At 44.2% G+C, this 24,514-nt stretch overlaps 1 protein-coding gene across 3 annotated transcripts in view; it reads left to right on the top strand.

The window, feature by feature from the left end:
- ccdc47 (coiled-coil domain containing 47) overlaps nucleotides 1-24,304 on the top strand; it is a 43,111-nt gene extending 18,807 nt beyond the window's left edge. For all 3 annotated transcript variants that reach the window (XM_078223727.1, XM_078223728.1, XM_078223729.1), the window contains exons 3-13: nucleotides 4,165-4,269; nucleotides 5,269-5,443; nucleotides 5,955-6,076; nucleotides 9,310-9,375; nucleotides 13,312-13,413; nucleotides 14,137-14,247; nucleotides 15,599-15,684; nucleotides 17,223-17,281; nucleotides 17,550-17,659; nucleotides 18,110-18,277; nucleotides 20,114-24,304. In XM_078223727.1, coding sequence (XP_078079853.1) covers nucleotides 4,165-4,269; nucleotides 5,269-5,443; nucleotides 5,955-6,076; nucleotides 9,310-9,375; nucleotides 13,312-13,413; nucleotides 14,137-14,247; nucleotides 15,599-15,684; nucleotides 17,223-17,281; nucleotides 17,550-17,659; nucleotides 18,110-18,277; nucleotides 20,114-20,194 — 1,185 coding nt within the window. In that variant the 3' untranslated portion in view covers nucleotides 20,195-24,304. The remainder of the gene's footprint in view (nucleotides 1-4,164; nucleotides 4,270-5,268; nucleotides 5,444-5,954; nucleotides 6,077-9,309; nucleotides 9,376-13,311; nucleotides 13,414-14,136; nucleotides 14,248-15,598; nucleotides 15,685-17,222; nucleotides 17,282-17,549; nucleotides 17,660-18,109; nucleotides 18,278-20,113) is intronic.
- Nucleotides 24,305-24,514: the final 210 nt, after the last annotated feature.

Genomic DNA, 24,514 nt, shown 5'->3' with positions numbered 1-24,514 from the left:
TCTCTTGTTACCAGTTTGTGTCAGAGTGAAAACAATCCATCGTTATTCACCAAACAAAATCCTTTATAACCCTGAACATCTTGACATCTAGTTTGAAGAAAATCCTAACTTTGGTTCCAGTAATGAGATCAATCCTTTGCTGTACTTCAGTTTAATGAAAAGGTTCTTTGTGGGATCTCTTGTCTATTTAAATGTTTGTGCTCTAGTGATCTGATGTTGTTCCTAACTAATAATATTCTCTTCCCCCTTACCAATGCTGATTGGGCAGTAGTTATACTTAAGTGGTCGCTTTATGCTCTGAATTGCTAGTTCGGTCTTTTAAGTGCATGTCCCAAGTTTTAATCCTAATCCTCCGTATGAGTGTATAGACATTTTACTTGGATAATTTTCCCACTCATTGCCAGCACAGATCATTTTTTAATTTGTTATCCTGTTTGAACTCTTCTTGATCTTTCCACCTTTCAATTCTGTGCGCACCCACTGCTTATTTTTCCATCTGAGATACTGCATGAATTAATTGTTCATTAACAATATTAATATTGCCATAGTAACAAAAATACTTCACCAAATTGAATTGCCCATCCTAAGAACAGGGACAGAACTCGGCCATTTGGGCAGTTAGATTAAGGCTGATCTTTACCTTCATTTACCTGCCTTTTGTTCCATGTTCCTCAACACTCTTGCCAACAGAAATCTATCAGTCTCAGTTGTCAAAGCTCCACTTGGCCCCAACACTGACAGTTTTAAGAGCTTTAGGAATGAGGAAGCAGTGCAATGGTTGTTTCTTTTTGGAGAGTTCCAGATGTGGCTGATGTATGCATTTGTATCTTTGTGCCTGATTTGTCCTGTCCTTCATCAATCGGGATAGTGCAGCAAGCATTACTCTTCATCTAACCTGTGATGTTACCTGACCTGACGGTACTTGATCAAACAGTTAGAGAGATGGTGGCGTAGAGGTAATGTCACTGGACTAGTAATCCTGAGACCAGGTTAATGTTCTGGGGGGATATGGGTTCAAATTCCACTATAGCAGGAATTTAAATTCAATTAATTATGGAATTGAAAGCTAATCTCATTTAAACTATCATAATTGTCATAAAAACCGATTTAGGGAAGAAAATCTGCTATCTTGACCTGATCTGGCCTACATGTGACTCTCGATCCACACCAATCTGGTTGATGGTTGCCCTCTGAAATGGCTGATTAAGCCACTCCATTGAAGGGCAGTTAGAGATGGACAACAATGCTGGCTTTGCCAGTGACACCCAAATTCCATCCAATAATTTTTTTAAAGATTATGGGGAAATTTGTGCTCCATTAGCCTGCCTTGTATCTGAAACTGGAACAGTGCAAAGCCAGTTTTTCTTTGTATCAGCCCATAACTTGATATTAACACCAGACAGAGGGAATGCAAAGAGTTTCACTCAGCGCAGAGCAGTCAGCCAGTTTATAAAGTCACCATCTTTTCACTTGAAGAGAAATAGTTCTGGGGATGGCCTCTGGTGGCTCAGCATTGTGTGCAGTTGAACCGGACCAGGAAAATTGCCAGAATCATTTCTTTACTTATCTCATTGGCAGCAGCGATGGGGCCGGTACAGCAGCTGGCCCCAGTACATCTGGACTGAGAGTAGGGAAAAATCAATAAGCTACCCATTCCACAGCACTATCTAGTGATCCCCTGCTGTGTGTGGTTGTCAGACTTGGCTGTGGTGCTGCTTCCTTTAATCTCCATTCCTTTATTCCCCTTAAAAGGAACAAGGCTTAATTGCCTCTTGGCACAGACATGTGGAATGAACACTTTAGTCATGATTCCATTGATACTCAACACCAACATGAGGGGATGAACTGAACACTGGGCTAAAAAGAAAAGTTATGAAATTACTTGTGGACAAAAGGATTTAGATTAGCCCTTTCACCGTCTCACTGCAGGTACATAAGCATTCCACAAAAACCAGTTGCCTGCTTGGGATATTGCTGTGTAGAAAGACATTGTTCTTGATCATTGTAGATCTGTGTTTATTCATGCAATAGCCTATCCTCCCAGCAGAAATAACATTGTGAAAATGAATTCTTTGTGGTTTCATATTTCTTTCTTCAATGGCTGGTTTAGAGATGCTCAGCATGTGTTGTTGCAAAGTGTTTCTCATTCTGTCTCCTGCCTTGAATAGTCACTGAGGCTGTGTGTTTCACAGGGTGTTTGAAAGTACAGTTATGCTTGGCCTTTATAGTTGCTGTAAGTCCATCAGTAACGACTGAACAGACTGGGACTTCGCCCTCAAGCAAAGAGATACCTGCTGAGAGGCCTATAAAGTTATAGGGTGAATATGGAGAAAACATTTCCACTTGTTAGGGAGTCCAAACCTAAATGCCATAAATACAAAATAGTCGGCAATAAGTTCAGAAGGGAATTCAGGAGAAACCTCTTTAGCCAGGGAATGGTTACAAGATAGAACTTGCTAGCAAATGGAGTGGTTGAGCAAATATCATAGAATCCTACAGGACAGAAGGAGGCCATTCGGCCCATCGAGTCCGCACCGACCACAATCCCACTAAGGGGCAATTTAGCATGGCCAATCCACGTAATCCGCAAATCTTTGGACTGTAAATGCTCAGTAAATGAGGGAGAAAATCTTAAGACATATGAGCAGGAGAGGCCATTCAGCCCATCAAGTCTGCTCCATCATTCAATAAAATCATGGCTGATCTGATTCCAGCCTTAACTCCACTTTCTGCCTATCCCTAGAACACTTGACTCACTTGTAGAACATAGAACAGTACAGCACAGAACAGGCCCTTCGGCCCACGATGTTGTGCCGAGCTTTATATGAAACCAAGATCAAGCTATCCCACTCCCTATCATCCTGGTGTGCTCCATGCGCCTATCCAATAACCGCTTAAATGTTCCTAAAGTGTCTGACTCCACTATCACTGCAGGCAGTCCATTCCACACCCCAACCACTCTCTGCGTAAAGAACCTACCTCTGATATCCTTCCTGTATCTCCCACCACGAACCCTATAGTTATGCCCCCTTGTAATAGCTCCATCCACCCGAGGAAATAGTCTTTGAACGTTCACTCTATCTATCCCCTTCATCATTTTATAAACCTCTATTAAGTCTCCCCTCAGCCTCCTCCGCTCCAGAGAGAACAGCCCTAGCTCCCTCAACCTTTCCTCATAAGACCTACCCTCCAAACCAGGCAGCATCCTGGTAAATCTCCTCTGCACTCTTTCCAGCGCTTCCACATCCTTCATATAGTGAGGTGACCAGAACTGCACACTTGTGGATCAAAAATCTGCCTCACTCAGCTTTAAATATGTTCAGTGACCCAGCCTTTCTGTTCTTGGTGGAAGAGAATTCCAAAAATGTTTTTTTTTTAGTGAATATCAGAATATGTCAATGAGTTGGGAGGAGTCCTATGTGGAGCATAAAGACTGGCATAGATCAGTTGGCCCAAATGTCCTGTTTCTGTGTTGTGAACTCTATTCAGCTTCCCCATCCTTCAGGCAAACAGTGTGTGAGGTATAGTGAGGGTGGCCACAAATCCTGTGCTTAAACTTGGAGAGTGGGGGAGGTGGTGATGTTGTCTCGGATGTAACCTGTGATTCAGCATGTTTCACAGCACAAAGAAAGAGAGACTTCTTTATATTGCAACATTCATCAACTCGGGTCATCGTAAAATATTTTACAGCCAAATACTTTTTGCAGGGTTGTTGGCAGCCAGTTTGTGCACAGAAAGGTCCCACAAACTGCAAAGTGGCAAATAAGCAGAGAATCTGTTTTAGGTGTTGATGGAGGGATAAATGTTGACTCGAGCTTGGAGGATATAGTACCATGGAATCTTCTGTACCTTCCTGAAATTACAGACAAGACCTTGATTTGATGTCTTATCTGAAAGACAATACCTCTGACCACACAGCAATCCCTCAGTACTGCACTTATGTGTCAGCCGAGAATGTGCTAACGTCTCTGGGACTCGAGTGGAACCCACAAACTTTTGATTCTGAGCTGAGAGCTTGAGCACAGAGCCACGCTCTCATGAGATCAGTCATTCAATTGAGGGCAGAAAGTTACCACTTTCAACAAGTTGCACCGTACTTGTTGGGTTCAGTTTGTTGAACCTGCCCAATGGAGTTCACTACTGTCTGTGTTTTTTACTCAACAGGAGGGAGATGCAGAAGGAGAGCCTTTTGATGATGAAGAATTTGAAGGTTATGAGGAGGTGGACAGACCTTCCAGCAGAAGCAAAGATCCAATTAAAATTGTTAATGTGAGTACCCAGCAGCAAAGACACCACATTTTATTGTCATTTCTCCTGCAGATAACTTCAGTGAAGTCCTGGTGACTCGGTTGGGGAAATTGCAGTCCCATGAAGAGCTGAGCTATACCAGCTGAGACTCTTCCAAACTGGATCCCCAATCTGCATTCTTAGCTGATCTCAGCTGGGGCAATAGTCTGGATAGTACAGATGGCAATGGGAAAGACAGAATAGGCTAGGATGCCACCAGCTCCATCACCCCATGGGACACCATAAAAATCCCAGATAGAATCAGGTATAAGTTGTACAATACCTGGCAGTGTTTATTTTACATAAAGGTCTTTTTGTTTAGAGAGCAGGACACAAGCTGCAGGGCCGAGGCTTTGAGAGCAGAGGGACAGGCATAGGGGTGACATTCTGAGAGATCAGAGGGGCAGGCACAGTGCCCCAGGAGCAGAGGGACAGGCATAGGGGTGACATTCTGAGAGAACAGAGGGCCGGGCACAGAGTGCAGAGGGGCAGGCACGAGTGATATTTTGAGCAAGCAGAAGGGTGGGCAGAGGGACAGGCTCAGGGCCGAGGCTCAGAGAGCAGGCTGGCAACAAAATTCAGGCGAGTTGACTAGATTAATCAAAAGGTAGCAATATGTGGGCAGCAAGCTTGGATTCTAGAAAGATGGTAAGTGGCTTGGAGGAGGGAATGGGATGGGGGAAGAGATGGGAGCCTGGAGGGCAGCGGGGAGGACCGGGTCTCAGTTTTTGGAAGCTGTGAAACAATAACCAGTGAATGAAAGAGTGTGAGGAGCCTTTTTGTTCAGAGCAGTTTAGGAGAAATGACTGCAATGTGCAGAGGATAACTGAAGTGACCATTGAGTGGAATTAGTTATGTTGCTGGTGAACCTCGAGAGATCCTGTTGAGTGTTGCCTCTATGTTGTTGGCATTGGGTTCCATTTATTGACTTCTGTGCATCAACTCAAACTGATAAACTGCTGTCGTTCTGTACCCGGTTAGGTCCCCCATCATCTGCAGAACAGCTGGGAGAGCTACTACATGGAGATTCTGATGGTGACAGGCCTGTTGGCGTACATCATGAACTACATTATAGGCAAAAACAAAAACAGCAGGCTGGCCACTGCGTGGTTCAATTCTCATAAGGAACTGCTGGAGACTAACTTTTCCCTGGTTGGTAAGTTCCTGAATTGCAAACTGTTTCCCCTGTGTTTTCTATTATTGGCGTCTTGTGTCAGAGGCTGTAGGTTTTTTTTTTTGTTGCTCTGCTGATGTGCCCAGCGATTGTGGTTTCAGGGCCGCATTAGGGTTATAATGGTAGTGTTCCACAGCCTGAGAGTGCCGGGCTTCTGCATTCCAGGCAACTGAACCAAGTTGACCCCTTGCTGGCAAACTTTCTTTTGCTCGTTCTTCTGGCCCAGGCATGCTGATGCGAGATGGGACTCCCAGTGATATTCACAGCAGACAGTAGCTTAGCCCAGCACAGGCTGGAGCGTTCTGTGAATCAGGGCTGCAATAGATGTAGTGATCCTTCCGTGCTTGTACTTGAGAGAGGCGGCTGTTTGACTGGTTAGAGTGATTCCAGGCCAGTGTTTAAATGGTTTCTTATTAACAATTTGCTCTGCTGGAGTAGGCTTGAGTTTATTTATTGGGTGATGTAGCAGCTGATATGATTTCATTGTTTTCAGGGGATGATGGCATCAATAAAGAACCCATCAGTACAGGAAAACTCACCCAGGAAAATGAACATATCTACAACCTGTGGTGCTCGGGGCGTGTGTGCTGTGAGGGAATGTTAATTCAACTAAAGGTATGGCAACCTACTGGAATCCAGCTTCAAAGGCCGAGAGATCAGGAATTTCAGCTGTCTGTGAACAAAGTGAATGTGTCATTCTCTGGGTTTTTGCAATGTTGTCTTGTTCTGATTAACTTTTTTTATTCATTCGTGGGACAGGCCCATCCCTAGTTGCTCTTGAACTGAGTGGCTTGTTAGACCATTTCAGTGGGCAGTTGAGAGTCAACCACATTGCTGTGGCTCTGGAGCCACATGTAGGCCAGACCAGGTAAGGACGGCAGATTTCCTTCCCCAAAGGACATTAGTGAATCAGACGGGTTTTTCCGACAATCGGCAATGGTTTCATGGTCATCAGTAGATTTTTAATTCCAGATATTTTTTTCTTCAAATTTCAAATTCATTGGAGATTAAACAACATCAAGGAGATCCTGTGGCCCAGTGGGTAGAGTCCCCAACTCTGGGTTCAAGTCCCACTCCAGGACATGATGGCTAAGGTTAGATGCGTTGTGGATCATTTGGATTGATCCAGTCTTTTACACTAAAAGGATTCCAGTAGGACCTAACACCCTTCTCCGATGGTTTATAATCTTTCTCAGCCCGTCCATGTGATCATAATCTGATAGAGGATAAACTGAGAGTCTTGTTGACTGATTAGCACACTGTCGCTCCGCCAAAATTTCCTCCTCTGATGTAATTTCTTCTTCTGGAGTTCTCTGTCTGAAGACAGGTCTGTATCACATAGCACCATGACTGCTCACAACCGGCTGAGTATCAATTTGTAAATCCTTCCAGCACATGCCAATGACGAGTGGTAAGGGCAGGAGAAATTTCTGGTCAGTTATGCGATGGGAAGAAAATTGGAACATCTACCATCATTACCCAGACAACGTGCATTTTGCCATGGCAACCCAGACACCTTGGGGGAGTTGGTTGGTTGGCTCAGTTGGCTGGACAGACTTTGTGAATCAGATTGGTGCCAACAGCACAGGGTTCAGTCTCTGATCTGACTGGGGTGGATTTGGGATCTGCCTCCTTGCCCTACCCAGGGTGGAGGCCATGGCGCTGTGTGGTACGGACCTGTCTCCAGGCAGAGAACTCAGGAAGAAAAAACAACAATCAGGAGCCTGGAGGCAGTCTTAGTGAGAGGGACAGAATGCTAATCAGTTCACTACCTCTCAGTTTATGTTCTGTTAAATTATGATCACAGAGACGGGCTGCGAAAGATTCTAAACCATCAGTTAAGAATGTTTGGTCCTAATAAGAACATAAGAAATAGGAGCAGGAGTAGGCCATCTAGCCCCTCGAGCCTGCCCCGCCATTCAATAAGATCATGGCTGATCTGACGTGGATCAGTACCACTTACCCGCCTGATCCCCATAACCCTTAATTCCCTTACCGCTCAGGAATCCATCCATCCGCGCTTTAAACATATTCAGCAAGGTAGCCTCCACCACCTCAGTGGGCAGAGAATTCCAGAGATTCACCACCCTCTGGGAGAAGAAGTTCCTCCTCAACTCTGTCTTAAACCAACCCCCCTTTATTTTGAGGCTGTGTCCTCTAGTTTTAACTTCCTTACTAAGTGGAAAGAATCTCTCCGCCTCCACCCTATCCAGCCCCCGCATTATCTTATAAGTCTCCATAAGATCCCCCCTCATCCTTCTAAACTCCAACGAGTACAAACCCAATCTCCTCAGCCTCTCCTCATAATCCAAACCCCTCATCTCCGGTATCAACCTGGTGAACCTTCTCTGCACTCCCTCCAATGCCAATATATCCTTCCTCATATAAGGGGACCAATACTGCACACAGTATTCCAGCTGCGGCCTCACCAATGCCCTGTACAGGTGCATCAAGACATCCCTGTTTTTATATTCTATCCCCCTCGCAATATAGGCCAACATCCCATTTGCCTTCTTGATCACCTGTTGTACCTGCAGACTGGGCTTTTGCGTCTCATGCACAAGGACCCCCAGGTCCCTTTGCACGGTAGCATGTTTTAATTTGTTTCCATTGAGATAGTAATCCCATTTGTTATTATTTCCTCCAAAGTGTATAACCTCGCATTTCTCAACGTTATACTCCATTTGCCATATCCTCGCCCACTCACTCAGCCTGTCCAAATCTCTCTGCAGATCTTCTCCGTCCTCCACACGATTCACTTTTCCACTTATCTTTGTGTCGTCTGCAAACTTCGTTACCCTACACTCCGTCCCCTCCTCCAGATCATCTATATAAATGGTAAACAGTTGCGGCCCGAGTACCGATCCCTGCGGCATTCCCTAAATGGAATCCTTTAAGTGCAGAAGACTCATTAGTCCAAATGGCCTACAAAGCATTTATCTGTAATGGTTTAAAGTTAGGAATGTTTGCAAAGAAATTAAACAAACGGTAAATACTGACAATCTGAAATATGCAAATCATGAAATCAAAAATGGGTTAACGTTACAGGAGGTAGTGCTTATTTTCCATGAATGAATATCTAAAGGTAATGATGTCCAACATTCTCTGGTCTGCAAAGATCCTAATAAATCTCAGGAAGAGTTCGCAAAGATCATTGAGCATTGGTGAGAATGTGATTTTTCTTCAAATGAAAATACTCTTGTTTTATTCACTCATGGCATGTGGCTATAACTGGCTAAGCCAGCATTTATTGCCCAAAGAGAAAATGCTGGGAAATCTCAGCAGGTCTGGCAGCATCTGTGAGGAGAGAAAAGAGCTGACGTTTCGAGTCCGGATGACTCTTTGTCAATCTGCCTTTATTGCCCAATCCCTAATTGCCCTTGAGAAGGTGGTGGTGAGCTGTCTTCTTGAACTGCTGCAGTCCATGTGGCGTAGGTACACCCACAGTGCTGTTAGGGAGAGCGTTCCAGAATTTTGACGCAGTGACAGTGAAGGGACGCAATATATTTCCAAGTCAGAGTGTTGAGTGGCTTGGGGAAGAATTTGTAGGTAATGATGTTCCCATGTGTCTGATGCCCTTGTCCTTCCTTATGGTAGGGGTTGTGGGTTTGGAAGGTGCTGTCGAAGAAGCTTTGGTGAGTTGCTGTGGTGCGTCTTGTGGATGGTACGCACGGCTGCCATTTTGCATCAGTGGTGGAGGAAGTGAATGTTTAAGGTGGTTAATGGGGTGCTAATCAAGTGAGTGCTTTGTCCTGGTTGGTGTTGAGCTTCTTGAGTGTTGGAGCTCCATTCATCTCTGTTGTGACTGCAATGCTGCTGTAAACCTGTGTCATTTGCTTCTTTACTAGTTTTTGAAACGACAGGATCTGCTGAACGTACTTGCAAGGATGATGAGGCCTGCCAGTGATCAAGTGGTATGTATAAACTTTAATCAACTGTGCTGATAAACTTTAATCAACTGTGCTATCCGTTGGGATCTGTCTGGCTGAGCTGTGTTACATTGATGTGCTAAAATGGACTGTTAATTTCACACTGTCAGGGTGTTTTGGCACAATGGACAGTAAAAGCAGATTTTTTTAAACACCCCAGTGGATAAGGCTATTCCCAATTAGCTGTTGTGCCCAGATACCAGATGTGTTCTTCGGACTGTGTAGGTTTCACTGATCTCGGCTGTGGCAGTAATTCAGGTGTTGAATATTGGTCTCTAGGCATGAAGGTGGAATGTTTTCAAAAGCTATTTGGTGTCACATGGAGTTAATCTGGCCTTAAATCAATCCGTCTTTTTCCTGCTCTCTTTGCTTTTTAAGGGGTCAACCGTTTATGACTGAGATGAAGAAACATTTCTTCACTCAAAAGGGCTGTGAATCTTCTCTCTCTGCCCCAGAGAGCTGTGGATTCTCAGTCATTGAGTACATGCAAGACAGAGGTTCATAGATTCATAGAATCCCTACAGTGCAGTAAGAGTTTGAGTCACAAGTACGCCTACATTAACATTGCAATGGAGTTACTGTGAAAATCCCCTCGTTGTCACACTTCAGCGCCTGTTCGGGTAGACTGAGGGAGAATTTAGCATGACCAATGCAGCTAACCAGAAAGTCTTTCTGACAGTGGGAGGCAACCGGAGCACCCGGAGGAAACCCATGTAGACACTGGGAGAACGTGCAGATTCTGCACAGACAGTGACCCAAGCCAGGAACGGAACCCGGGTTCCTGGTGCTGTCTCCATTCAGTCCATCGAGTCTGTACCAATTCTCCAAAAAAGCATTCCTCCCCTCCGCCCTATCCCTGTGACCCCAGGCAGGCAACCCAGGTCCAGCCCTGTTGGAATTTTATACGTTTCAATTAATCCTCTCTCATTCTTCTAAATTCCAGTGAATATAGGCCCACTCAACCCAATCTCTCCTTGTGTAACAATTCTGTCATACCAGGTATTAGCACGGTGAAACTTTGCTGTATTCCTTCTTTTTCTTGGGTAGGCAGACCAAACTGCACACTTTAATCAAGGTGTGAGCTTCCAAGGCCCTGTACAGCTGCAGTGCGACATCCTTGTCACTGTACTCGAGTCCTCTTGCAATGAAGGCCAACAAACCATTTGTCTTCCCAACTGCTTGCTGTATCTGCATGCTTGCTTTCAGTAATTGGTGTACAAGGATCAGGTCCCTTTGTATATCAACATTTCCAAATCTATCACGATTTAAATAATACTCTGCTATTCTGTTTCTCTGTCCAAACTGGATAACTTCACGTTTATCTACATTATCCTGCATCTGCCATGTATTCGTCCACTCTCTCAACTTTCTAAATCACATTGAAGCCTCTAATATCCTTCTCATCACTCATATTCCCACTAAATATTGTGATGTCAGCAAACTTTGAAATATTACTCTTGGTTCCCTCGTCCAAATCATTGATGTATATTGTAAATAGCTGGGACCCAAGCACTGGTCCCTGTGAGATCCCACTAATCACTGGCTGCCATTTTGAAAAAGGCCTATTTATTCCTAATTCGGTTCCTGTTTGCTAACCGATTCTCAATCCATGCCAATATATTACCCGCAGTCCCATGTGCTTTAATTTTGCACACTAGCCTCTTACATGGGACTTTATCAAAAACTATCTGAAAATCCACTGGCTCACCCTTATCTATTCTACCAGTTTTATCCTCAAAAGATTCCAGTAGATTTGTCAAGCATGATTTTCCTTTCATAAATCCATCTTGACTTTGTCTAAATCCGTTGATATTTTCTAAGTGTTCTATTATTGCATTCTTTATAATAGACTAACATTTTCCCTGTCACTGAAGTTAGGCTAATTGGTCTGTAATTCCCTGTTTTCTCCCTCCTTTTTTAAATAGCAGGGTTTACCATCCTCCAATCTGCTGGGAATGTTCCAGAATCTACAAACTTTTGGGATGTGACAACCAATGTATCTGCTATTTTCATGGCCATCTCCTTTAGTAAAGTAGCCTGGGATGTACAAAATCAGTTCTGGGGATTTATCGGTTTTCAGTCCCATTAATTTCTCTGTTACCTTTCTAATAATACTAATTTCCTTCAGTTCCTTTTTTTAACTAGACCCTTGATTCCTTAGCGTTTCTGGGGAGTTATTTATGTCTTCTTCTGTGAAGACAGAACTAAGGTATTTGTTTAATTGCTCTGCCATTTCCTCCTATTATAAATTCTCCTGTTTCAGACTGTAAGGGACCAACATTTGTCTTCACTAATCTTTTTTATATACTTAGAGAAGTTTTTACAGTCCACTTTTATGTTATTTTCAAATTTACTCTTGTGCCCCATTTTCCCCCTCTTTAATCAATCTCTTTGTCCACTTTTGCTGAATACTGAACTTCTCCCAATCCTCTTGCCTCTATGATTCCTCTCTGGATCTAATACAATCCTTCATATCTTTTGTTAGCCATGGTTTGGCCACTTGTCTCCTTGTGCCAGAAAGGAATGTATAATTGTTGCAATGCATACATTTATTTCTTAAATATTTGCCATTCCTTATCCACTATCATCCCATTTAATGAAGTTCCCCAATCTATCGCAGCCTCCTCCTGCCTCATGCCTGCATAGTTTCCTTTGTTCAGATTTAGGACCCTCGTTTCAGATCGCACTTCTTCAGTTTCCATCCTGATGAAAAATTCTATCATGTTGTGGTCACTGTTCCCTAAAGAACCCCACACAAGATTATTAATTAATCCCTTCTTATTACACAATACCAAATCTGGGATAGCATGTTCCTAGTTGGTTCTTCAACATACTGGTCTAACCATCTTGTACACACTTCAGAAATTCATCAGCCACAGCGTTATTGCTCAGTTGATTTGACCAGTCTGTATATAGATTAAAGTCACCCAGGATTACTGTAATGCCCTTGTCATACGCGTCCCAAAAATTCCTATTTAATGCCACCTCTACCTTACCACTACTGCCTGGAGGCCTATAAACAACTCCCACTAATGTCTTCCATCCTTATTGCTTCTTCACTCCATCCAGACTGATTCTACATCTAGATTTTCTGAGCCAATGTTCTCTCTCACTATTGCACTGATTTCATCTTTAACTCACAACATCATCCCACCACCTTTTCCTTTTAGTCTATCATTCCTAAATATTGAATACCCTTGGACTTTCAGTTCCTGGTCTTGGTCACACCTGCAGCCATGTCTCTCTAATTGCAATCATAATATAATTGCAATCATCTCATACCCATATATGCCAATCTGCACTGTTAATTCATCTACCTTATTGTGAATGTACTGTGGATTCAGGTACAATGCTTGTCTTGTCTTTTTAACATTTTTACAAAGTTTCTTGTACTATGTCACTATTTGCTGCTAGCCTTTCTTTCCTCTGACTTCCACTTATGCTTTCTACTTTTCTTTTAGCTCTATCTTTGTTTCCCTCTCTTGTGTCTTCCTGCTCAGGTTCCCAACCCCTTGGTATCACTCCTGGATTTCTTTCCCCCTCAGCCCGTTTCCCAGCGAGTTCAACAGCATCATGTAGGTCAGGCAGTGACTGTGGAAAAACAGGAGTCAGTCAGTTGATGCAACTGGTCTTAAGAGCCTTCCTGATATTTCGAAGCTGACCATGTCAGCATTTCCAGTTTTTTTTGGCCTCTCTCTGTGTTTGGCCCTGAGTCTCTCTCTGTTTGGCCTTGGAGTGTCCCTTCTGCCCTCGCTCCGTGGTACACTCTCCCCCCTCTTTCAGTCTGGCACTCTGCCGTGTGTTTTTGTTTCTCTATCTTGCTTTCTGTCTGCTTTCTCACACTTCCTCGGTTTGTTGCACAAAGTGCTTTTGTTTTAATGAAGTGATGGAAATAAGAGCTTTTTGTGATTCCTTCTATAGCAAATCAAAGTGACAATGAATGAGGAAGACATGGATACGTATGTGTTTGCCATTGGATCACGGAAGGCCATGGTCCGGATGCAAAAGGAGATGCAGGATTTGGTATGTGATGAGAGGCTGTTATTCTTCACGAGTATCCTGTACAGTGTGCGGGACGAGCATGAGCCCATGGGGTTTGCCCCATGATGTATATCACTGATATGTGAATGATTAAATTGTGATGTTGTTTACACTTTTTAACTGATATAACATTGCTGACAGTTAAATGCTTTCAAGACAGAGACCAACAGATTTTTTTATTGGTAAAGTTGTTGAGATGGGAGCAACGGCAGAAATATTGAGTTGTGGAGCAGATCAGTCATGATGGAATTCGATTGCAGAGGGCAGCCTGAGAGGGCCGAATGGCCTCCTGTTCTTAGTGATAGAGTTTAATAGATCGCTGAGTATCTAAGTATTTTCCGATGGAGGAGAGCATGGAAATCATTGCGATGACTGATCTTTGGTTCTTGGAGCACAGACTGCAAACAGATAACTGTCGACATTAGGCACTTGTGCTTAGCAGTGAAAATGCATCCCAGAGCTTTCTGACCAACTGTAACCACTGCGGGAAATCAGAAACTGAATTTAATCCAGGCTTTTCTCACTGAGACTCCAGCAATGGCAGGGAGTCAGGCTGCCATGAACACATTCCTGATTGAAGTCTGTTTAATTTCCATTGTGATGGATAGCTTGCTGCGCGAACAACTGCTGCTGCTCCAGCCTTGATCTGGGGAACTGTGATCGCTGTTAGTCAAGGAGATATAAACCCTCCACTTTCTTTTCTAGAGTGAATTCTGCAGCGATAAGCCCAAGTCAGGGATTAAGTTTGGGCTTCCTGATTCACTCTCGATGCTGTCAGAGATGGGCGAGGTCACAGAGGGAATCCTGGACAACAGGGTGAGTGTGTGAATTGGGGAATGGTGAAGCTTTGTAAACGTTAGTGAAATTTGTCACTGAATTTGGTATGAATTCAGCAACACTTCTCTGCCACAGCCTCGGATATCCGCTAAGCTGGTGGTAAAGGAATATAATTGGTCTCCGCGGTGTGGGGAAGTGTTTAGTTTTGCATGTATGTGTGTGTGAGCTAGTGATGATTATTTAAACGTTTCCCACTTCATATAACTTGTATCCAGGTCAAACATATGCAGAAATAAAAACCTGTCTTGAAATATTAATCCTCCCTTTCTCCGCAGCAGCTCACCTGCTGAATGTTTCCAACATTTGCTATTTTTATTCAGAATTCTAATATTAGGAGTATTTTGTTTTTTGTTTCAAACACTCTTAGGACAGGTACAGCTCGAGTTAGATACAGAATAAAGCTCCCTCTACACTGTCCCCATCAAACACTCCCAAGACAGGTACAACACAAGGTTAGATAAAGAGTAAAGCTCCCTCTACACTCTCCCATCAAACACTCCCAGGATAGGTACAACACAAGGTTAGATAAAGAGTAAAGCTCCCTCTACACTCTCCTATCAAATACTCCCAGGACAGGTATAGCACGGGATTAGATACAGAGTAAAGCTCCCTCTACACTCTCCCATCAAACACTCCCAGGATAGGTACAACACAAGGTTAGATAAAGAGTAAAGCTCCCTCTACACTCTCCTATCAAATACTCCCAGGACAGGTATAGCACGGGATTAGATACAGAGTAAAGCTCCCTCTACACTGTCCCCATCAAACACCCCCAGGACAGCTACAGCACGGGATTAGATACAGAGTAAAGCTCCCTCTACACTGTCCCCATCAAACACTCCCAGGACAGGTAATAGCACAGGGTTAGATACAGAGCAAAGCTCCCTCTACACTGTCCCCATCACTCTCAGGACAGGTACAACACGGGGTTCGATACAGAGTAAAGTTCCCTCCTCATGTTCCCATCAATGGGGCTTTGCCCTAAGCTATTGTGTTATGGCTCATTTCCTGCAGCTCTCTCTCCATTTTGTGACTTCTTGCCAATTCGGAACTGGAATCTTATGACTCTTGCATCCGGCAAAGATTTGCCCCAATTGATTTATCATACTGAAATTTTGTGCCCAGGTTAAAATGATAAAAGGACAATGTGAACCCCATTACGTCGCTGACACCTCGAAGTCAGCCATGCACCCTCTTTCTGGTCCATCCATGTTTCTGTTCAGTGATGTGTGTTGATGTAAATGTTACCAATGCGGCTCTGTCCAGTTATTTACTTGAGCCTGGTTCATTCCGTGCTGAAATGTTCGTCTTTCTCTCTTTCTGTTACCAGATGGTGCACTTCCTGTCAAATCACGCCGACAAGCTTGAGTCTGTTCATTTCTCGGACCAGTTCTCTGGGGCTAAAATTATTCAAGAGTAGGTATCAGTGATATAGCGTGAACAATATCTGCTCACTTTGTAATCATCAAATGTTTCTGATATCGATGGGAAAACCTTATTGCAGGAATAATATTCTGGTTTAGAAGTGGTGGTTGAGGTGGGGGTAGGGGGTGGGGGGGAGGCGTGGTCGTGAGGTTACTCAGCCTGATGGAATGTTAAAGAAGTATTTGGAGCCTTTGGGGGAGGATGCAGGGGCGGGCAGTTGGAACCTGGGTGAGGTAAATAATCAGAGCCCTGCATGTGGGCCCCTGACATAGTCGCATTTATGAATAATCTTCCATATCTCTCTGTCCCTGTGCAGACGTGCTTAATGCCCAGTCATCACCTTGGTTTCATTGCTCAGAACATTGAATACAGGAGTTGTTAAAGTTGTTGTAAGGCCACACTTGGAATTCTGTGTACAGTTCTGGTCACCCTATTATAGAAAGGATATTATTAAACTAGAAAGAGTGCAGAAAAGGTTTACTAGGATGCTACCGGGATTTGATGGTTTGAATTATAAGGAGAGGCTGGATAGACTGGGACTTTTTTCCCTGGAGCATAGGAGGCTGAGGGGTGACCTTATAGAGGTCTATAAAATAATAAGAGGCATAGATAAGATAGATAGTCAACATCTTTTCCCAAAGGTAGGGTAGTCCAAAACTAGAGGGCATAGGTTTAAGGTGAGAGACACAAAAGGGTCCGGGGGGGCAATGTTTTCACACACAGGGTGGTGAGTGTCTGGAACAAGCTGTCAGAGGTAGTAGTAGAGGTGGGTACAATTTTTGTCTTTTAAAAAGCATTTAGACAGTTACATGGGTAAGATTGTTATAGAAAGATATGGGTCAAATGCAAGCAATTGGGACCAGCTTAGTGATTAAAAACAGGGCGGCATGGACAAGTAAGACTCTATGACTCTCCCTCGCAATGTTTCTGGCATCATAATATCTCTGATAAGTGTTGATTCCTTCATGTCGTGGATGCTGGAACCAAGGTGATCCTCTGCTGCTGGTGGGTCTTTGCTGAATAAACCTGGGGCAGAAGTGGGGCATTTCTCTTATTCTCTGAATTCCTCACCTAGGGTGGAATCAATTATCCAGGTTTCCTGGTGACACTGGGCAGTGTGTCTGCGGGTACTGGGCTCATGTTTGGGTGAGGAGCTGGATGACAGTATGTAACTTGAACCTAAGAGAGTTGGCACCGTCAGGGAGCAAGCTGTCCCTTGAGGACATTTGTCTGAGTGCTACTACCTCATCCCACTCAACGTCTTAACAAAGTGGTGGAGAATAAAATCGCTAACACCCGTAGTGCAAAGCTGACAACAATAACTGCTATCAACACCTCTTAAACCTTGCAGTTTGTGTTGGGGAAGAGTAATGAACTGTTGGGGCATTAAATGAATATCTTTATTAACCATTTATTTATTGTTCGACCAAGTGTGTAATATTCTACAATATTTGTTGCCTGTCCTCACAATCAGGAGGAAGCTTTGTCTGTGCCTCTTTAATTCTTTCCTTTTCCCGCTTTTTGTTTAGAGAGGGTCAACCCCTCAAGCTGCCTGACACTAAAAAGTCACTACTGTTTACATTTAATGGTAAGTCTTGATTCATGGCACATTGGGGAGGAGTGAGCCTGCGCAGAGAATATAACTTATGGGATGTGAAATGGGAATAATTGGTGGAACGTTGTATGCAATAGCTTTGTACTCCTTGCATTATGAAGTAGTGATTCTGAAGGGTGAAGGAAGCTCAGCCTTGTCCTGAGCTTCATTCAGCCCAGTTTTGCTCCTTTGATCCACGAAGCTGTTTCTGGCTGTGCAGAATGATTGATTTTGGGCCTTATTTTTTGTTAATCCTGCGCAGTGCCTGGAATTGGCAACACTTCTCCAAAGGACATGGAGTCCTTGCTTCCGTTAATGAACATGGTTATTTACAGCATTGACAAGGCAAAGAAATACCGTCTGAACAGAGAGGTGAGAACACATTGCGTGTGTTTTGCTTTGTGGCCGGTTCACTCTGCATATTGAAGTTTCGATTGAATAGCTGCCCCAGTGAGGACTGATTGCTTTAACAGCCACCTCGTATTTTGTTAGGTTGGAGATGCCAATTTACTAGATTCCCTCGTTAGTCTCAACTCTGCTTCCATCACAGTCCAATTTTCTGTTACCTCCCCCACACCCACTCGCCTCCACCCACCTTGCAGTGACAATGGTTACTGCAGATTTGAGGATGTCGAGGGCCACTTAGCCAGTTTAAAATTTGGTACATGTTATCACTTTATCGCTCTGATGGCCAGCTTGCGCATTTTCCTTTCTATCATCCTTCTCCCTTGTGCTTCCCTTTCCCTCATTCCCCAGCGCTGTGTGCAAGTGACTGTACAAAGTAAGTGTGCTGATTCTCTTTTATTCTGCCACAACGCCCAGGGTAAGATGAAAGCTGATAAAAATCGTGCTCGTGTGGAGGAAAACTTTCTGAAGATGACGCACGCACAGCGTCAAGAAGCTGCACAAACACGTAGGGAGGAGAAAAAGCGAGCAGAGAAAGAAAGGATTATGAATGAAGAGGACCCAGAGAAACAGCGCCGGCTTGAGGTATGAAAATACCTGACCTGAAAATACAAGGGGGCTGGGGGCAGGTGAATCTGCCCTCGAAAGCCCTGGAATATTCAATCATGGGGTGATGTTTTATTTTGCACTGTTTGACTTCAGTCAATTTGATGGATTTTAAGAGAGAATTTGTAGTCACGCAACACCTCATCTCAACACTGTCCCTAAATTCTTCACAACAAATGAACCTGCACACCGCAAGGTCCCAAAGTAGCATTTTGGTGCTGTCAGCTGAGGAATATTGGCTAAATCCCTGTCCTACTTCCAGTGGTGCCATTGGATCCTTTACATCCACTTAAACAGGTGACACCTTAGTTAAATGCCTCACCTGAAGGGCAGCAGTACAGTCCTCAGTACAGGAATCAAGTATCGCTTGAATTCTGGCTCAAGATTGAGTAGCTTAGTGAACAGTCCAGTCCCACTCATGCCACCCATTCATTGGGCAACACAGTGGCTAGCACTGCTGCCTCACAGCGCCAGGGCCTGGGTTCAATTCGGGCCTCGGGTGACTGTGTGGATTTTCATGTTCTCCCAGTGTTTGGGTGGGTTTCCTCCCACACTGCTAAGGTGTGCAGGTTAGGTGGATTGGCCATGTTAAATTGCCCTGTAGTGTACCAAGATGTGCAGGTTAGGTGGATTAGTCATGGAATGTGTGGGGTTATGAGGATAAGGCAGGGAAGAGGGCCTCGGTAAGATACATGGTATCGGTAAGTGCATTGATGCAGACTCGATGGGCTGAATGGCCTCTTCTGCACTGTAGGGATTCTATGGTGAGAAAATTGACACTTGCTGCAGCTGCTAGATGTCAAGACGAGGCATGGGTTGAATGCGAACAAGTGACCGTTGCTCACCAGCTATCTGGGGTTGGTCACCATTCCTGCCATGCACTGTGTGAAGGGGCATGGCAGCCTAGCGTGTATATCCTCCTCTGGGATCTGCAGGTGACCCTGTTGCTAATCCTTGAGGTGAGCAATTGTAGCCTTTAGTAACAATCCCCTTCCTCAGACTGTACCTTCATTGCAATTACTTGTATTTATGTAGCACCTTTCCCAACCTCAGGACAACCCAAAGTGCTTCACATCAATTGAGTATTTTTTTTGTAGTGTCTTGTCGAAAATGTCTTGGCCAATTTTAAACTGACAAGGTCCCACATTCAGCAGTGTGAGAATCACAAAATGATGTTTGTGGAGGGATAAATATGAACTTGGGCACACTCTTCAAAATAGAGCCATTGGATCTTTTCTACTTACCCCAATGTGCTGATGAGGCCTTAATTTAACCTCTCGTCTGAGAGTGCAGCATTCCCTCAGTACTGCACTGGAGTGTCAGCCTCGACTCCGCTGCAGAGGCAAGGGGCCTATCCCAGTTTGCACCTCGCCTCAGCCGAGACTAAACCAAGAATTTTCAAAGGATCCTACAGTGCAGAAGGAGGCCATTCAGCCCATCGAGTCTGCACCGACCATGATCCCACCCAGGCCCCATCCCCTCAACCCCATGCATTTACTCTAGCTAGTCCCCTTCACACTAAGGGGCAATTTATGCATGGCCAATCCACCTAACCCGCACATCTTTGGAGTGTGGGAGGAAACCGGAGCACCCGGAGGAAACCCACGCAGACACGGGGAGAATGTGCAAACTTCTCACACACAGTGACCGAAACCGGGAATTGAACCAGGGTCCCTGGCGCTGTGGGGCAGCAGTGCTAACCACTGTGCCACCATGTGGTGGGTGTCCCAGGCAGTAAAATGTGACTGATTTTCTAGAGATTTTCCTTTTTCTCTGTCCCTATTGTTGGGTTTAATTGTCTGTTCTTCGTTGCAGGAAGCTGCTCTCCGTCGGGAGCAGAAGAAGCTGGAGAAGCGTCAAATGAAAATGAAGCAAATCAAAGTGAAAGCAATGTAGGAGCAGCAAATAACTTGGAGGAGGAGGCTGCTGTCTCGCGAGAGAGAAGACCCACATCAAATTGAAATGTTTGGTTTTAATAGAGAGAAAAAAAACCTCAGGGCACCCGAATAATCGATAAGCAATTTATACAGCGAGCTCCACACCGGCCATTTTTTAAAAGAAATCTGGCAAAATGCATTTTCCTTTCTTTTACCCTTCTACTGTCCCTCGATTCTGCATGAAACTACAGTGAACTGCACTGGGGCCGGATGTCATCTTGTCCAACCCCACTCCAAGCACCAGCTTCGAACAGGACTGATTTGAACCCTTCAGAATTAAAACATGGAGTTCAAACTGGTGATTTGGGCAGCTTTGCAGCACACACGCAGTGGAATCCAGTAGGAGTTTACTGGACTAGTTTGGGTGGTAATGTTATCACCGATTTATAATTTTACCATGTAATTTCCAGATGGTCATCAATGCAGATGTGTGTTAGATTTATCACCGGTTTCTCAATTTGTACTTGCAGAATTAGATTATTGAAGGGTCTAATTTCCCTGCCTAGCTGGCATCATTAGTGAATTGGATAGGTTATACAGGCACTCACTGCACAGGCAAACAACCAGGGGCAGCATGTGAGCTTTGGGTGGCTTGGTTCAGTCCTTTGTTGGAGGGGGTTGAAGAATCCTGTTGCGAGTATGGGGCAGCCCTTAGTGATTGAGAGCAATCCTCGACAAGGCTCAAGGCAGGTCAGCTGTTGGATTCAGCTCTCTTGCAAGCTGGCCTCAGGCAGGCCACACTAGGAGAGCTCCATTTGTTCCCAGTGCCCTGCACTTGGAAGGAAACGGTTTGGACCACGTTTACTGCACCTGACCACTTCCCATCACACCTTGCTTTTGTCTTTATCACCTCCTCCTCCCTAATTTGCTGCAACTGCAGATTTGGACGTCAGGCAAAAGCAAAATTAGCGCATTGAAAAGCCAATCAACATTCTCCTAAAATCAGAGAGTGGGCATCATTCTCACAACCAGACCTTGGGGAAACAGCTGCATTAAAACAGGAGGCAGAAAGAGAGATTTGGAGGAGGTTGAAAAGTATAGTACTGGCCTGGAGGTGGGGGTGTTGCTGCTGTCAAATCATTTATACCAGGCCATCTCCAGCTAAAGGTGAGAAACATTTTTCTGTGTTTAGCCAAGGGTTTTAATCTGTATCCATGGTTGGAATTGTCTCCAAAACACCTGAGCAATCCAGGAAGTGTTCCTGCTTTTCCGGTGGGAAAACTCCTCTCCCCCCACTCTTTGGTACACTTCCCAATTACCAAATTCCAGTGATCATAGTGATAGATTTGGCTGGAGCCACCATGTGGGGATTCCCAAATGTACACATAGTTGCAGCAGTAACTTCTCATTGCTTTATCCACCCTCTGTGTTAGAGAATCTCAGTGATGGCTGGTGAGTAGGCAGTGCGGTAGAGTACTGTTTTCTGACCATTCTCCCTGGGATTGGTTCAACTGAAGGGAAAGCAGGAACACTTCCTGGATTGCTCAGGTGTTTTGGAGACAATTCCAACCATGGATACAGATTAAAACCCTTGGCTAAACACAGAAAAATCATGCACTCCATATGAGCCAACAGTGGTTATTGGTAGTCAGTAAAGATGCTGGGATCGGGAAACTACTGGCTGGAGAGTATTTTGGTGCATTTTATGGCACTGCACTTCCCCATTGAGAAAAGCCTGTCAAATAAGGATGACACTAAGGATGAGATTCTCCGGCCACACTCGTCTCAAAACTGGAGAATTCCGCCCGAGGTCAATGGACCTTTGCATGGTCCGCCCCCCCCCACCTGCTACGATTCCCATGACGGGCGGGAGAATTCCGGCCCAATTTTATTTGTTCTTATATTGCCTCCAATGCTGTTGATTCATTCTGAATCTAGAGTCAACTCCTGACTGACTTTCACGTGGACTTGCCATCTGATATGGGGGAAGAGGAAGATTCTACCTGAAGGCAGAGTTTTGAGTCAGTATTACTGACCCCATCCCTTACAAGGATTGTGTGAATTTGCTGACATGATATCTTCCAGTACAGAACATGTTCATTTGTGTCCATTTGGGACACTTGGGTACCAGCAGCCAGCTGAAAGATCTCCTCTCAGGATTTGCTGTATGACTTTGCTATTGGATTTCCAAAGTTACTGGGATTGTTGGTGTGAAATTTGAAGGCTTATCTTCAGGTGTACAGTGAAAAGCTGTAAGATGTGCTGCTTCTCTGAACATACACGCACCAGTCAACCACCTTCTTGATTACTGCCACTAAGGTTGTCAGTCAATCCAGTGGCTGAACATCGCACTGAGGCAACGTGTGATATCGATTAATGCCCCCAGTCTGATAGGGAGATGGAAAATGAATGTATTTTTCCTGTGATTGAAAAAGTGTCTTCATCCCAGGACTGGACCACAATGTTCAACCTCTATAATAATGCATTGTTCTTTTTCATGGAAAATTTTAAATCTGGCACTTAGTTAACACAGATGTTTTCATGTTAAGCCATTTAATGAACATTTAGCCCAGGAGACTCCTGACTCGCCGCCTTGTATTTTGATAGAGTTCCTTGACGCACTGTGTAAAAGCAGGGATGACCTTGCATTTGCTTACCACATTTTGCCAGAAGGGCAAAGTCACAATGCCAGTCCGGTTTATATACTACAGCCAGATAGGCTGTGACTGCAAACTGAGGTACAGGTGAAGTGAAAGTTAAGGATCTGCGAATGATGCCCAGATCAAATCCACTCAACAGCATTTTATATTTAGGAACATAGTAACCCGGAAAAAGCCATTCAGTTCTTTGAGCCCATTCTGTCATTCGATTGGTTCATGGCTGATCTGCGAATCAACTTCATTTTCCCTGCCTTTGGTCCAAATCCCGTACCTAGCACCAATCTACCAATCTTTGACTCAGAATTCATAGGCATTCGACGGGGAAAGAGTTCCAGATTAACACTATCATTTGTGTGCAGAAGACCTTGCTGATTTCACTCCTAATTAACTCAGCTGCCACAGGGACTGAGCTGGGTAATTCTGGCATATGCAGGAATCCAGGCATTTACAAAGTCAACAAGGAAGAACATTATAACCAACAACTGAACTAAAACCAAACCCTATAATGTGGAGTGATTCAGTTTAAATGCTACGATGCCGGTAAGGATCAGATTCTACACTAATACGTGAGCTTCATCTTAAGGAAACACTTTTGATGGTTGAGAAAGATAAGTTCTGTGCGTGAGACAGTGTGATTAGAATAGTTTACTCAGTGAAGCAATGTGTAGCCAGGTCACATCAACCTGATAGCCCCGGATTTGACTCCTAGTTTCAGCCGAGGTCGCTGCTAGTCTTGACCAGGGTGGCAGTAGGAGCAACAATTTGACTCATGGGCTGGTGGAGGCAAGAGGAAGAATTATCAGCCAGACTACCTGCTGCTGACCACTGTCCGTTGGGCCCTGCTGAGTGGGGCCTAAAGTGATGCTCGTTAACCTCCATCTCAATTTAGATTCACATGCAAAGAGTAATTACCTGTTTGCGAGACTAGAGGTTTGGGGGAGTTGGCACCTTCAAACAGAATGACCAAAGAGACAATGCCAAGAGTTGATGTACTCTGTCCCTTCTAACATCCAAAGGGTTTGGGGAAAATGCAGAGCCTGTGACCATCTGTAAATCTGGTTATTCTGTTAATTTGAGCGGAGAAAAGTTTTACATGTATGTGGAAAAGGGAAAGTTCTCTTTTGGGATTTGTTCCTTGAGATGGTGGACCTCTGCTTACAATATTCACTAGCGATTGTACAGCTTTGGCTGATCTTTGTGTTTCTAGGTGGGAATTCCAAGGTCTTTCCATTGCCATCTTATGCATACTTGCTTCTCCTGGCGTTCTGGACCTACTGTATTTTGTCCAATACTGCAATGTAACATGAAGTGGATTGAAGGAAGGGTGTTTGCTGAATATTTTTGTTCTCGAGTTTATTTAAGTAAATGGAAAGTTATTGAATCAATCATGGTATGTGTGTGGTAAGCATGGACTTAATAAAAACAAAACTTTTATATTGCAATAAAGCACTCCATTTTTTGGATTGATATTTTTTTGGAGCCTGAGTTGAACTAATTTCCATCACATTTTGTGGGAATTTTTTTTCTGCACCTTCCAATTAAAATTCCCAAGAACAGGACAAACCACACAGGTTTAAACAAAATGTGATTTTTTTTTCGGGGGAGGGCAGGCTGGTATTTTGTGCTGATCAAAGTGAGGGATTATTTATGATGATGAACTATACACTTGACGGCATGGT

Source organism: Mustelus asterias, chromosome 11, assembly GCF_964213995.1.
Source record: "Mustelus asterias chromosome 11, sMusAst1.hap1.1, whole genome shotgun sequence".
In the NCBI taxonomy this organism is placed as follows: domain Eukaryota; kingdom Metazoa; phylum Chordata; class Chondrichthyes; order Carcharhiniformes; family Triakidae; genus Mustelus; species Mustelus asterias.
The sequence above is the reverse complement of the archived record's forward strand: the minus strand, read 5'-3'. Positions and strand labels throughout refer to the sequence as shown.